We start from the raw sequence: 15320 nt of genomic DNA on the forward strand, positions 1-15320 counted from the left end.
AAAATATGCCAGCCAAATGAAATCTGCAAAAATAGCAGAACACGCGCCAGAGAGAATCAACAACCTCCCGTGAGAAAGGTAAATTATGGATATGAGAAACTCCCCCGTCGTCTTTATCTGGCCGTGTGCCTGAATTTCATTATCTTATTCGCGTGCATACTGAGCCTATGTAAAAAATTGTTCTGCCTTTGATTCAAACGTTTTATATGCTGCATAGCGAATGGATTGTTTTTATGACGATTTTTATTTTGATCAAGTAAAAAGGCGCCGACGCTGAACGAAAATAATTCCTTTCCCGTCATATTTTAATAATGCTAGGTGACAGCTTCGCTTGAATTTTAATGCCAAGTGGGCGGGTATTGTTTTTCGAGCGTTGAAACGTTTCTCTTTTTTTATCCCAACCAATTCCTATCCTCATCATTCATTCCAACGTGGAATGACAGGGAATTGGCCTGGAGCAACGAGGGGCAAAATTAGTAGGCGTGAAAAGGGAACAGCAGACAAAAAATGTCCACGGTTTGTATCTAGAGTATCATGGGTAAATAAATTAAGTCAAGCACATTTAGACAGCTGCGTATATGCTGCTTTAATTTAAAAATATAAATTTCAATAAAGGTCTTAAAATAATACCGTTAAAAATGTTACACATATACAATGAGTAATTTTATTTTTCATACTCGTCGTTTAACCAAATACATTGATGAAAGGAACAATAATAACAAAAAATTCAGTGTAAAATAAGCGGAGTTTATCTTGGAAATCCAATGCTGGATAACTGTACAAAGATTGGATCGCATTTTGTGAAAACTGTGTCGCGGATGCAAAGTATTTAAATAATTATATTTGATTTTTCTTATTTGATTTTCGATAACGCAAGTACTTCTTCTTGGTAAAAGTGTTCCCTTAAAATTGTATCACATTCAAGTGTATATTGCGCTTTTATGATGTGTGAGCAATAACATGTATTATTCATTCACTATTTCTAAAAAAGCTAATCTTTTTAATTTAATTACTTGTGAAATTCAAACAATTTTCCCCACTTAACTTATCAATTTAAACAATTATTTGATCTTTACTTCCATTCACCGATCTGCTACCACTTAATATAAGCGCACAACTTTACAGTCACACTAAACGTTCAGGCCTGTAAATTAAGGCATGTGGTTCTCCACAATGGTCACAAAGTGATGGTCAGTATTTGTACTGCTCAGGCTCTGCTGCTGAGCTAGTTGTCATTGAACGCTGCTTCTGTTAAACGTGTAGCGCACTAGTCCTTCATTGACCGGGTCGTATTCAGTGTTATATGGGTGCGGCTCCAGTTTCAGGTCCTTCATCATCTCGATGAAGTTCTCCTTAAAGTCTTTCAGGTCACACCTCCGAGGTCCAACCACGTATTTCTTTCCTTCAATCAACAACAAGGCGTCATCCGCAGCCAAAGAGAGCAGATTTTCGTTGATGATCGAGGGCACAACTGTTTGACCGAGAATTATGACGTTGAAAGTGCCGCGGAATTTGCTGCTCGGCCTTTCGTCTGCCAGGGTGGTAGGCGACAAAAAGGTCACTTCCATATCGTCAACAATGAGCGAACTGTACTCCTCCCTGGCAGGAGAGCGGAAGTATCCCGAGTCTTCGCGGCTGATGGACCTGGCCGAGCTCAACCTCGAGGGGGTCGGCGAAGAGAGGTCGTACACCGCGCCCCAGTCGTCGACGAAGCCCTCTTCAAAATCGTACGGTTTCTTGAAAGCCAGTTCGAACATGATCCTGGTGACGTTGTGCTCTGATACTGCGGAAGCGCTGTGAATGTACTTGTTGTTGCACTTCTTCAGAATTTCTGCGTCCTCGCTCTCCACGCCGAAGCTGATAAAGGGGCCGGTGAGCATGTCGCCAAGAAACTGGCTACTTTTTTGGTTTGGATCGCTGATTATTCCCGTAGCCATCGTCATGTTGACGTCGGTGCATTCGGCAGAATTGAGCCACCGAAAAGCAACACCAGTTTCGCGCCAGTTCAGGTACTCCTGCGGTCAAGTGGATTGCGTGGTATAAATTATTTGCCAAAAATATTTGGAGATAATAGACACCTGCTGCCGTTCAATAAAAGTTCCAAAGAAGTGCTGACTATAAAGTGCTAAACTCATTAAAGCAATTTATATCCTTTTATTTCAGTAGCATGCAACTCTCTGTTTAGCAATAAACACAGACGACGTTATACAAAATAAATTCTATTCGTCTGCTCCACCGGGATCAATCAGAAACAAACACATAGCGTGCAGCAGCTTTTCCACTCAAACACACGTTAACTCTCCGTAAACTCATCATGGAAACAAGAAACTTAATGTATCTCGTGGTGCACATAATATAGTGCAGTAGCATTCCGGAGAAAAATGAAACGCCTAGATTGACTTCACGAGAGAAAAGAAAACGATTGCAAATTTACCTGGTGGGTCACGGGGAGGCCGTGCTCGGCGCTGGAACTCAGCTTCATGTGGTAGTCCCAGTCGAACACGTTATCCCTGGAATCGTACCTTTGTCCCAGGTACGACCTGAGTCTCATATCCCACAGTTTGGTGATGTCAAAGTAATCGATGGTGGAGTTCTTCCAGAACTTGTACGTGGCCTCCATAAAGTCCTTTTCCTTGTACTTGAGATTCTCCAGGGACACCATGGGCAGTCTGTTCTTGAGATAAACGTGGTCGGTCACCATATAAATCATCTGACAGGCCTTTAGCTTGATGTACTGCAGCGTGTTGGGCCGCACCAGGGTGTTACCGTGGATTTCCAGAAACATCCGCGCCTTCTGCAGCGGGTTCATTACGTCGGCTGGCTCCAGCGCCAGATTCAGCTGCAGTAGCTGCCTCGCCGTCGCTTCCAGGGAGGACTCCAGCACGTGCATGTTAATGCGGCGGTTGTTCGGGTGGCGGTACGACCGGGCGATGGTGCGGAGGACGTGTCGCAAGTCGCCCACACCGACCAGCAGGACGTTCACGTTGGAGGCTTTCTTGATGCACGGAGGACCCAGGTCGAGCTCATCCTGGATGTCAAAGGACGGACTGAAGCCCCACATTTTTCCTAAGAAAGGTCGCAGGTGTTAATCTCAGAACGGTTTTGTCTGATTTTTATTGTGTTATTTCGAAGCTGAAGGGATTTATTGTGTTTTGACGATTCAACTCCTTCAAACACGCAATATTTACAAGATCAATTTTTCATTTTTTTGTGATTATTCAAATAAAATCATGGAAAAATACACGGAATAAAATAATTGAAACACGGTCCAAAAATATATTGTTTTGTATTGGGTGAAAAAATTAGACTAGCTTTTTTCAATAAAAATAATACAAAGACTACAAAGATTTTTGTGCAGTTATAGGAAATTGATGATAATTTAAATGGTTTAACTTCTTCCTACAATTTATTTCTTTTGTATTAAAAAAGGAAAAGAGCAGATTTTATTTGCTGAAATATATCTCAAAAATGAACGAGTGACAAAAAAATAAAGAAGAAGCAATAATTATTACTAATGCGAGTGAACCAATATTCCTCTTTGATTTATGCAATATTTCCAAAACTGCAACGCACAACACTATTCAAATGATTTTTAATTAGTGTAGGTGCGTTAGATTAGGTTGACATACACGCACAATAAATAACGTTGCGTGGTTCCGTTTGTTTGACCATGCACGAAAAAAAACGAAAAAAAAACGTAACGTCTGAAATACGCGATTCTGCAGATGAACTTAGTATGAAACAGTTATAAAGCGAAGCAGTTAATGTCATTCTCTTTGCAAAAACAAATTTGAATTTGAAAAATAAATGTGACGCACTCTGGCACAACATTATTCTACCATTAAGCGTGCTGCACGTCCACATTAAAATGTGTCACGCAAATTTATTGCCAAAATTCAGCCACACAAGAAGCGGCTTGTAGGCGTCGGTTCTCACGAACTAGTCAAAAAGTCAGTCGTGCGTGGGCCCCTTCGGAGCAACCCCGTGCCCAACGTTTGTCTAATTATCCAGCTCGGGCGGGGATGACGTGACGCTCTTATCTCACTTTTACAGCCCCCAATTAAAATAGCAAGGGAATTAAATAATAGCGTGCGCGCACAGAGAGATGATTCAAGAATGACACACACTGCTCGCGCCGACTAATAAGCACACAGGGCAATCAACGCGGGCATGCAAAGGAACTGGTTGCAACAGCGCTTAACACTCGTTCGTTGTTTAACTGTACACCAATTGATTTATACCTCTCACTTACTTGTCAGCACATCAATCGCGCCGGCGAGCTGACGATGACTACGATCAGGTTCCAGATAACATTTGTTCATATAGATTTGGTTAGTGGTAGCGTAGTGTATAGGTGTTATTGCACACGGCTTGTCAACAACTTGACGTTGCTATGGATTCTTTTAAACAAATTGGTTCCTTTTATTACACTTACGTACAGCAGAGAGCTGCTGCGCGAGTTCTTGGGATTGGAAAATCTATATATGAACACATGTCATGAAGAGAAGCAGGAAATTTTTTGTTTGATGTCATTACGCAGCCTCAGTGCGTGATTGACGCATGCCGGCACGCAGGTTAGAGTTCACTTTTTTAGATGGAGAAGAGATATCAATTTTAAGTATATCCACTGCCAATTTAATTAATTCCAAATTTAAATTTGTTGAGGGCATAATAGGTTTTAACCCTGAAAAAGCATCTCATAGTATAAACGTCAGGCTGGAATAGAGTCATTTTTATTACTGTTGAGGTTGACAAGAAAGTAAATGAGTTTCTTAAGATTAAATATGGCACAGGGTCTTTAATGGAAAAAATCGTGATATGAAGTTACAATAAGAACCATAGAAATTCACCGTAAAACGTAAGCTTGAGATCGTTTTAAAATTATTCAAACATGTAACATTAATTTTCGACTGCAACGAATTACATATAATAAAGTCACAAGTTAATTTTTGGAAACCATATTTAGCTTCTGTAAAATCTGATGTTATGGCAATATATCATTCTATTTTGACTCTTTCCGCCCCTCGGAAATTTCACACTGCAATATATTTATACATTTCCACCCAAATGGCCAAAAATAACTCATGTGAAGCAAATACAGAAACCATTTGTGGTGTTAGTTTATGGCGTTTTATCACACACTTTGCCGTGCAGCTGATCACGTATACAAGGTAAATAAATATTCCAGGGGGAAATTGCAAGTGGGAGTAAAAAGTTAAAAGGTTTTCTTTGCCATCAGCACCATTGACTGATTTCTACCAGTGAAATTGCTGTATGGAACTCCTTTGAACACGAATTCAGACATAGGCATGGTGCACAACTCGTCCCACTGCAGTTTTCGCCCGATTTTCTGCGATTCAACCGAGGTGAAAATAGCGGTGACAATTGGTATTTGCCTATGTTGCGCCACAGCGACGGTGGCTTCTACTAGCAGACGACCGATGCCCAGTCCACGGCAGTGTCGTGAGGCGCCAAGGAACATGAGCTCCAGTGACATTTCAACACCGTAGTGTTCAAAAGCATCTTTCTTTGAATCAGCCTGAAGAAACAAAATTTGATTTCTTTTTTATCAACTTTTTTCAAAAGTGCAAAAAATGAAAGAATGATCAATTAGGACATGCGGGCTGGTACTCACCAAGATCATGTTGTTGACGTATTCTTTTGCAGCCTCAGTTTTGCATTTCAGATCTCTGAATTCTTCAAAGTAGCTTTGGTCCCCAGGCTTTGGCTTCAGCTGCACTTTATTGAAGGAGGCTCCCACAACTTTGCCTTCATAAATTGCAATTAATGAGGTCCCATCTTCGAATGTTTCAATTGTGAGTTTTTCCAACTCATCAATTCCCTCTGGACACTCCTAGTTAGCCAAGATTTTACTAAATTTGTAATTAATTTTCAGCACTGATATTACATGTAAGTTAATGCCAACTGCTGCCGATTCTTCAGGGTAGTAAGAATCTCTCATCAACAGGAGGGTTTCTTTTAGTTTTGATTGTGTTAAGTCAAGTATCACGACTCCCATGTCATTTTTCATCCAGACCTTAGGAATATCCATTTCTCCTAAATTCAGCAAAACATACAAATTTGTATTTTACACGTTCAATTTAATTAAGCTCATTAAAATTTCTGTAAATTGTAAGAGGTAAAAACAAATTTTTAGTAAAAATTCTTTCAACTAGTAAAAAATGACCACATAAGGTGTAATAAAAGTTAAGTAACGAACATCACTTGACCATAATTGTGCAACAGACAACAGAGATTACACCGATTACACTATAATACACAATCGTTCTCCCTATTAAGTATAACACCCGCGTAAGAGAAAAAATACTTCATAAAAATATAATTTTATAAAATACTTAAAACCTTTTTGTTTGACGTAATTAACAGCTAAAGTAGAAATTTAGTCAATCCCTTCACTTAATTCGCAAAACAAGGAACACATACGCTTACACTAGTGACCCTTTGGTATACCCCGTAAGGCAAACTTTTCTCTTAAGTTTTATGTGCTAAATATTAAATTGAAACTATTAATATCATAAGAGAGAAGTGATGACGCTGAAAAATATTATGGGAAATAAGAACAGGTGTGTTAGATAAATGGATACAAACCCTGTTAAAAACCGTGTTTTTCTAAGCTAAAGCACCAAAACGAGAGAGTGACAAAAGATAAAGAACAGGTAGGCACCAGGACCAACTCCACCACCTCTTGTTCTTGGTGTTGACATCATTAAGTAGACATCTATCGGCGAACACGGCATTTACTGTTGAGATGTTCAACTCTGTTCCAGTGCAGGAGAGCATCACACTCCTTACAATACAGTGTAGTAGAATAAACTAAAACATAATTCGGACCGTTTAGCTCTTGCTTGCTCCAACGCTTGATTACTTCAGGACATTTTTCTGCTCTTGCTTGCGAGCAAATTCATTTTTTTTGCTTCTAAGAACAAAGAGCTATTATTGCGATATATTATGTTTTGGCAGCTTTATTTTAGCATTTCACTCAACCTTTTTATTTTGATTATGTTTGATCAATTTTCCATAAATTAGTCCAGTGTTTGATCATTATTTATTTGTTTTAAAGGGGTCTTGCAATTAGTAAATTTATATTGATTTCAATTTCGTTTTTTTCTTAATTTTACTTTTTGGATTTTTTCGCTTTTATTTGCGTCTGTTGCTCTTTGCGTTTTTATGTTTTTTAAGTAAGATTATAGAGGCAATGTGAAACTTGCAGTGTATTGGTTTAAAAAATTTCGCTCTAATTTATGCGCTTTAGATTCACATAATTTACCTATAGAGTTAACACGATTGAAAATATAATATTCATAACTAACTTTGCTGCTAAGATTATAAATCAGAATGTGTAATCGATTTAAAAATTACAATTATTTGCGTGCTCTAGCTTTATTTAAATTGCTTTTTAATATTCTTTTTTAAATTACCTTGTATCTTAACTCGCTCATCCTGCTTATTGTTAGGGTTACCCAAAGCTTTACTTTTTTGTACCGCTGACATGCGAGGAGACAGGTTTTTTGGTAAGAAATAAAAATGTAAGCTGACAATTCAGATTTAACTTTTATTTATTTCAAATGCAATGAGTTTAATTGATAGCATAGTCTTGCAAAAAAATGTTTTAATTAGACAATTCAAACTCACTTTGATTTGAAACCACAAAATAAAAAAATCTGACCCACTTCCGTATGGTAAACTACCAGTCTGGTTAATTTTGACGTGGAAATACGTTATGGATTACCAAAAACAAACGTTTGCATATAATATGCCATGGATACTCTCATATCAATTTGCTCATTTTCCATCAACTTTTACATAAATGAATACCTTGTTATCCTCAAAATCTGTCTCTTCTGCTTCGTTTTCCTCCACTTCTTCCTCAGCCTTCTCTTCATCCTCCACCTCTTCCTCGTGCTTGTCTCCGTCTGAATTCAGATTATGATACTGGTCTTCATCCACGTAGTACTCCTCCCTTTCAATGGATACTTCCTCCTCTACTTCTCCTTGATCTGACGTTTCTTGTGGATCTTCATCGTCATCATCATCTGGTTCAATCTGGCTTAACTTCTTGAATCCTGGAGTTGACCAGGGGCATTTAACATCACTCGTTCTTTCACATAAATAGGATACAATTCTTTGAATCTGGGACATGGCTAACGGAGTGATGTTTCTATCTTGGCTGAATCTCTCTTGGGTCACTGAAACAGTTCAAGTGATAATTAATGAAAACTTCTAACTTTTGTGACATATTATTCCAATTTAATTATGATGTTCAAAATAAAAAAGGAGTATGTTGGTAGGAATGCCATTCCAAATAAGTTCAAGTATCAATTTTAAATTGAGAAACTATATAAATATTGGAGAGGATATATATCAATTAAAATTTTAAAAATCTACTTACTGAAAATGGCATCCAGCAAAGCTGGCTCTAAGAAGGTCAGTTTTTGCCCCTCAGACTTGATGCATGGTCTGTTATTTGGAGCCAGTCTTGACTGACTTAATAGCTCTTTCCCGAAAATAGCTTTGGTAATCTGGCTAACAAATTTCTTTGCTTCGGAACAAGCGTAGATCACGGCATTTGAGTATCTTTTGTGTGATACTACGTATCCTCGGCCAATGTATACCTGAGCGTGATCGACATTACTAACTTTATTTCATATCAGGAGAATAATATGTGCAAATACATACCCATCTATTGTTGAGCACTTGGAGTAGTGGTGGCTCATCAGGCGAAGTAGTATCTGGATTGTTTTTTGCCATCATCTCCAATATTTTATCAACTTTCTTGTGCAAATCCATCAAAAGTTTCATATGAACATCACGATTATCGTCAACTGCAATTGCAAATAATCATAAAAATTCAAAAACGATAATCGCATTTTTGGTTAATCTCAATAGTTACAAATTTTTTTATAATTCGTGCTAAAAAAAATCACTTTACCATTTCTTTTGCTTATCTGCTTCTCCTCCTCCAGATTCTTCTTCTGGCTGGCCAGCTGATCACTTGCAGTTTTGAGGAGGCTCCTAGTTTCATTCTGGTCTTTCTTTGCCGAAACCGTCTCCCTCGACTTTTCGCCAACACCTAATACCAACGCAAAAATTTATAATCATTCAATATAAATGTTTTAAAATCATGGAATCGCTTAAGTTTTTTTAACCATACATAAGTAAGCTACGCAGACTTTTCATATTTTAATCAAGAGCAGACTCCAAAATTTTACCATCTGTTTTGCTCATCTGCTTCTCCTCCTCCGGTTTTCTCATCTGGCTGGCCAGCTGATCGCATGCAGTTTCGAGGAGGGTCCTGCTTTCATTCTCATCCTTCTTTGCTAAAACGCTCTCTCTCGACTTCTTTTTGCCAACAGCTACAGTTGAAACAAATTATGATGATAATTTGATCATAATAAACGACTATGCTCAGCTATAATACCTTTTTTCTGTGGTTGGATTTCGACATCACTGAATGCCAAGCCACTGAAGTCCCACTCTCTAGCCTCACTTTGACGAATTTCTAAATGCACTTCAGGAGTTTCTTGGGTGCTTCCATCTCCAGCAAGAGCACTGTCCTCCACGGCCTCGGGCATATTAATGTCTTCCAATAAAACCAAAGGAGTCTGTGCTGTCTGCTGTGCATAAAATTCTCATTAAGTAAAAGGATATTTCATCAACAATGTTCAATGAAACTTACCTTGGGGCCTCTTTTAGTCTTTTTAGCAGGCTGCATAAACGCTGCATCTTCACTGGCAAATTCAAGAGATTTTGGTGGGAATCTTTTAATTTTTCGTTGTCTTTTGCCCCCAACGGTGCCATCTTTTTCTATAAGCCAACTGTTCATCTCCTGGAAACTTCCTGAAAAAATAGCAATTCGTTCAATTTGCAAATTAAAAAAAATTAAAGTAAATATACCTGGCCCTTTCAGAATGATGGCTGATTTGTACACTTTTTTACCACCTGCCTCAGAATACAGCACGTTGTACTTTTTATTCTCAAAAGTAGGGTTTGTTTCCTCCAGACACCATATTTCTGAGGCTTTTGCAATGTGCTTCTTCTTACTCTCAATCCATTCGATCAGAAAGAAAGGACCACCAAGATTCCTATCTGGAGGGCTAGAAAAATAAAAAAAATGAGTAAAATAATGACACCTATCTCTTTATGAAATATGGAGAATTCACACATTTTGACCAACTCACACTTCTCGGTAAGGATAGGGTATATTAACATAGATTGTTTCCATTCAAAATGAGCGTGAAAAGAGTAAAATATATTAAGTGTGCGGAAAGTGCAAGGTGCAAGTAGTCTACCTTATCATAATATATTATGTGTTGCTTGTTTCGATTTAAAATGAAACGAAAATATACAGAAACACTAGGAATTCATACATACGAACACATACATACATTCATTCATACATTTACATGGTACTTACATACATACTTTATCAGTTTTCTCTTCCTGTTTGCACGCAAAGCCCCCGTTTTCTTTTGGGCAGGCGTTTCAGCTGACCTCTCCTTTGTCTTCAGTGAAATCCAGCTTTGAATGGTCCTCTTGGAAACTCCAAAGGTATTAGCAAAATTGTTTGCACAAACTGGCACCATTTCCCCACTTCCAGTCTTCAGGAAGTACTTTACGCTGGTTTGGCGAACATTAGAAGCTTCATTTGTAACTCGTTTAGGGTGGCGAACTTCGGTTAAGCCACTCACAAAAGCCTTTCTCTCAGGCCAGCTATTCGTGTTCCAAAAGGCAGTGAAATTGCCCTCTCGGTCTTCAGGAGATAATTTATGACACTGAAATGCAGACTTTGACGAATCTTTCATGCATCTCGAGGATGGCGGACATGCAGGTTTCACTGTTTTGCCACCTCTAAGGACATAAGTTGTCATCTTGGTGTCTTTGTCTACACTAATGCCAAGGTAGTCCTTTCCTTCAAGACGGAGCTTTTTGTTGGTGCTAGTAAACTGGCTGACTTTTTTCATGTTGTCCATTTTTCTTTTTCTGCTTTCAATGTCTGTGATTTCTTCTCCACTAGCCATGTTCAACTGTTCAGCATCAGCAGCCAAGTCCATAACTTCTATTTTACTGTGTCACAAATTTGGACGAACTGCTGGGGGGTTGTCTGGTTCTGAGGCTGTAAAATTTTCACACATTTTAGCACTTTGGAGTAAAAGAAAAATAAAATTTAGAAGTTAGTTATTTAGAAGGGTTACACATCTCGCCAGTTGTTAGGAGAATCCCATAAAAGTATGTATGATATTTATGTATGGGTAATATGTATATATGGGTAGCAAAATCTGTAACTCTCGGCGGCGAAAACTGTAAAATTTGAACATAATCTATGCATGGAAAAGCTACAGTTTTCGCCGCCGAGTTACAATTTTCGCCACCCCTACTTTAAGATGGGATTCTCATTAGAAACTGTAACTTTATCATTTACCATACATATATTTACATATACATACATGCACGTACCTTCTAGCTCTCCAATGTTGATTATGTAAGTATTATTCGTATAATAAATGTTTTAATTATTCTCAACATTCAAGAAGGCTTCATCAGCAGAGATTGCGTCAATATTATACCATCAGCATCGTCGTGGTAGCGCATAAATTCGCAAAGATTCTTCACATTCTTGGTGATTCTTGCTTAACCCGTCGAAATTGCGCATCTTGAAAATTGCGCATCCGAATCAAACCAATTTATGTACTCATACGATTTTTACACTTCACCAAAATTTCAGACCAATCCAACCATCCTAGCCAAGCACTAGAACGCCATCTAGTGACATTACTTATAATCTGAATCCTCGTACAGACTCGTAGTGCTGACCTCTATTTGTGATTTTTTTGCTTTCGACTTTATCGCTTCCACTGCTTTTTTGAGAAGGATTGGTCAGGAAAGGAGGAATAAATTCAACGAAATTTGTACATACATCACTGCATTCCTTAAATTAAAGCTTTGTTGAAACAAGCCAATGTCTTTCCAACAAATTTCGTCATGAAGTTTTCCTCGTGGTAAAGTGGCTGAAACTCTAAAAAAGTAAATTTACGCCTATTTAAAGTCAATTTTCCGTTTAATTAAAATAAGCACGGAGGAAATTATATTTTGGATATTTTGTTTATAATGTTAAAAGCAGTATTTTTTATGAATATTTCTCTGATGAATAAAAATATCATTTTTTTTTGTTTCACTGATAGAAAAGTATGCTGCCACGTTGTTAATGGAGTTATTTTAGTCGTATTTTAAGCATACTTTTATATAAGTTTATCAAAAAATTAGACCCTGATCGAAAAAAATGGCACTTCATCTCCTTACAACTTTGAATTTTTCTTGGAATTTCGACTCAAAAAATGTCATTTTCTCAGGGAGCATTGCACCGAATGCATGACTGAAACGATTTTTTACCTCTGTCGCAGAGTTGATTATTTTTTTATTTATTACATTAAAAAAACAAAGAAAATTCAGACAGTTTTAAGCGATTTTAAGAGTGATTTAAATATTTAAAATTCATAAAATTTCATGATTCGTGCCCATTTGATCGTTCCATAATGATTGGAATTCAAGAAAAAATAGTCGATAGTCTAAAATTCATATAAGTTCTAATCAGCGTAAGTTTTTCAGTATGTTTTCGTTCGTAGACATATAAGCAAGTTTTTGTTATGAAAACGAAAACAAATATTTTTCAGTCTAAATTAACAATAAAATTATACGAACCAACAACCCTTATATTGTCCTATGTCTGACGTTAACACCCTCCAACGACCACCCAAGCGCACAATGGAACAACCTGTTCTCCGGCCGCAGCGACGACCTCACGAAGAGAAAGTGAATTTCACTCTATTTGTTGAGTGTTCGATATTTGCCGAAACTGTTTAAAATAAACAATAAATGTAATTAACTTTGTGACTCAAAAGCATCGAAATGTTCTAATTATACAAGGATTTACACTAAATTTTATCGCTATAATTGTTATTTAAAGAGTTTGAACATCAAGCTCTCTCTACTTGCATTCACAAATAATTTACTTCCATTAGGACCATTAGACTTTCCCTCAATATAATAATACTGACCGTATACGCAGCATTCATCTATAATTAATTATTTAAGGCCGCTGCGCCTCCCGCCGCCGAACCAGCAAAATCTCCTCTGTGCTGGCCCAGCTTGTCAACACCGACCTCCTGCGTTCTTCAAAAAGTGCCTAGAAGGAGTGACGGACTACGACGCAATTGCACGAATCACCCTGGGGCACGTGCACCGCAGTGACGACCCGCTGCATTCTCGGCTGAATAAGCCGCCTGTTCTCACTGAACTGGCAAAAATGTGTTTGAATTTCATTTCGTAAAAGAGTGGAATGGTATGCCACCCGCACTGAGAGGCTGTTCGGCGGCACAGTTTCCCTCCCAATGCAAGGCGTATGTGATGGCAAGATTTTGAAGTGTGATTTTGTTTGATGTCTTTCTGCTTTATTTGCATTTTACTAGTCTAGGCTTTGTCCTCCTTGTTTACCTGAAGTGTCTCCCTTCCCGTAAATATGCGCCTTTGATATTTACTTTGAATTTAATACTACATCATCAATTTATGACTAATTGCGACATAAACAAACTTATAAAAAATTGTTCTCCTATAAAACAAATTAAACAATAACATAATACCACCGGAGAAAATAACATTTTAATTTATTTGTGCCTCTCATTGTTTTTAATTTGTATGCTAAAAAATGTACACGGTCAAAATGTTTGTTTCTTGATACGCAAAGAGGCGTAGAGAGCTATTTGCCGTGAGCTAGAGCAAAACGCCTGCAGAACTGCAAGTAAAGCAACCGGCTGAACAGGCCGTCATTATTGAATGAAGGGAGTCAAAATATTGCGATGCAATTTCAAAGCTGAACATATGTTTACACACTCTTGGACACCCTTCGTCTTTCGATGAAAAAATAAATGAAAGGTTGTGAAAGTATCGCCTCATATCGGTTTTCAAAAATAGCAACAGATATCTTTGCGCGAGAAGCTGGCGGAAAGCACTCTAATAGCTCTTTGCCTCACTTCCTGATAATTTTGTTATCTGGTGCAGCACTACGCGTATACAGTGCATTTAATAAATAATGCCCATTTCAAAATTAAAAATGCACCTTTCCAAGGTACGATTTTGGCGTATTTTTACATGCATTTAAAATAATTCACCATTTCTGTTTCATCAAAATTAGATTACTAATTATTCAAATTAAATGTTCGTATTTAACGTAATTTCGGTGACCTTCCCATCTCTTCTCAAAAGGAAAAATGTTGTGCAGGAAACGAGGTTTGAAAACAATTATAAAATTGTACAAAGTGCATGGAAGACGCCGTGTATTTTTAGACCGACTCGACGCACTCACGTATAAAAATATTACAAGACGACTCGAGAGAGAACACAAACACACTTCTTGGCTTCTTTTAATGCAAAGTAAACACGTATTCGCGCGGGCCGATCTGATTTGCCGCCCCCATCAGAGTGAGGGCGTTGACACGCGCCATTTCTCACGACTTGCTCCACATTTCTATTATATTATTCGCATGCTTAAACTAATTAAGCGTACGGATGCTATTTGCGGTGCGTGCTCCACTTTTTCTTTATAGTCAAACGCACTTTCAAACAACATTAAACACATCCAGCATCTGCAACCGCGGTGATAAGGAAAATGAATCGACATTTTTCACATAAGTAATTTCCTTGTAGCTCCAACAAAACATTCAAATCGTAAATATTTTATTGTGGACTAAGTGACTTCATGAGCTAAAGGGGAGTTTAAAAAATTAATTAAAAAACAAAGTGATTCTATTTTATAAATTAAAATCGTAGGTCTGAATTAAAGCAACAACTGATGTTCACTAAAATGTGATGATTTTGGATTACGTAATTTCAAATTGAAATAAAAGAATTATTAATTTTTTATAATTATAATTTTGTATTGCCCGTTGCTTTTGTGCAAAGTTCAGCCCTGTTTATTGAAATGGAGAATACAGAATAAATTTCGTTCATGGCATAATAGCATCCATTCATCTACCAATTTTTGGTTAAAATTGAGCCATGTTCCTACTTCCCTATGTTTGCATCTAACAACAAAGGAAAAATCGAAACTCGATTTACATGACTAAAACAATTCAAGACTTTTATGAAGGGCTCGGAAAAGTTCGACACGCACCAGCATAGGGAGCTTGTTATGATCGAGTTGTTCGAGGCTAAAATTAGAGTATGCTCTCAGAGGGAAAAGTTTTTCCGCGGAAAATTGAATTTGTGTTATGTTTGAATCGCTCGGCACGGCACCGGCGGCGGCATTG

The 15320-nt window shown here is 37.8% G+C and overlaps 3 protein-coding genes across 6 annotated transcripts; all 3 read right to left on the reverse strand.

Moving 5' to 3' along the window:
- Positions 1-647: 647 nt before the first annotated feature.
- On the reverse strand, positions 648-3270 carry Dnaaf3 (Dynein axonemal assembly factor 3). Its single transcript, XM_065485604.1, has 2 exons — positions 2435-3270; positions 648-2015 (listed from the first exon to the last, which is right to left on the reverse strand). Exons 1-2 carry the CDS (start codon positions 3059-3061, stop codon positions 1233-1235), a joined length of 1410 nt encoding a protein of 469 aa, XP_065341676.1. The 5' UTR covers positions 3062-3270; the 3' UTR covers positions 648-1232.
- Positions 3271-4778: 1508 nt separating this feature from the next.
- On the reverse strand, positions 4779-6719 carry LOC135940008 (arylalkylamine N-acetyltransferase-like 2). Its single transcript, XM_065484646.1, has 4 exons — positions 6610-6719; positions 5909-6057; positions 5636-5854; positions 4779-5539 (listed from the first exon to the last, which is right to left on the reverse strand). Exons 2-4 carry the CDS (start codon positions 6050-6052, stop codon positions 5216-5218), a joined length of 687 nt encoding a protein of 228 aa, XP_065340718.1. The 5' UTR covers positions 6053-6057; positions 6610-6719; the 3' UTR covers positions 4779-5215.
- Positions 6720-7553: 834 nt separating this feature from the next.
- Positions 7554-11740, reverse strand: LOC135940006 (uncharacterized). 4 transcript variants are annotated; one of them, XM_065484644.1, is made up of 10 exons: positions 11476-11737; positions 10444-11134; positions 9916-10115; positions 9698-9858; positions 9440-9632; positions 9231-9374; positions 8951-9091; positions 8698-8843; positions 8411-8633; positions 7554-8207 (listed from the first exon to the last, which is right to left on the reverse strand). In XM_065484644.1, the coding sequence occupies exons 2-10, from the start codon at positions 11070-11072 to the stop codon at positions 7804-7806; spliced, it is 2241 nt and encodes a 746-aa protein (XP_065340716.1). In that variant the 5' UTR covers positions 11073-11134; positions 11476-11737; the 3' UTR covers positions 7554-7803. The 4 variants fall into 4 exon arrangements, with proteins under 4 accessions (XP_065340716.1, XP_065340714.1, XP_065340715.1 ...); XM_065484642.1 differs by having other exon boundaries at positions 9440-9635; positions 11476-11736; XM_065484643.1 differs by having other exon boundaries at positions 9440-9635; positions 11586-11724.
- Positions 11741-15320: the final 3580 nt, after the last annotated feature.

The sequence above is a fragment of the Cloeon dipterum genome, chromosome 3, assembly GCF_949628265.1.
Source record: "Cloeon dipterum chromosome 3, ieCloDipt1.1, whole genome shotgun sequence".
Lineage (NCBI taxonomy): Eukaryota > Metazoa > Arthropoda > Insecta > Ephemeroptera > Baetidae > Cloeon > Cloeon dipterum.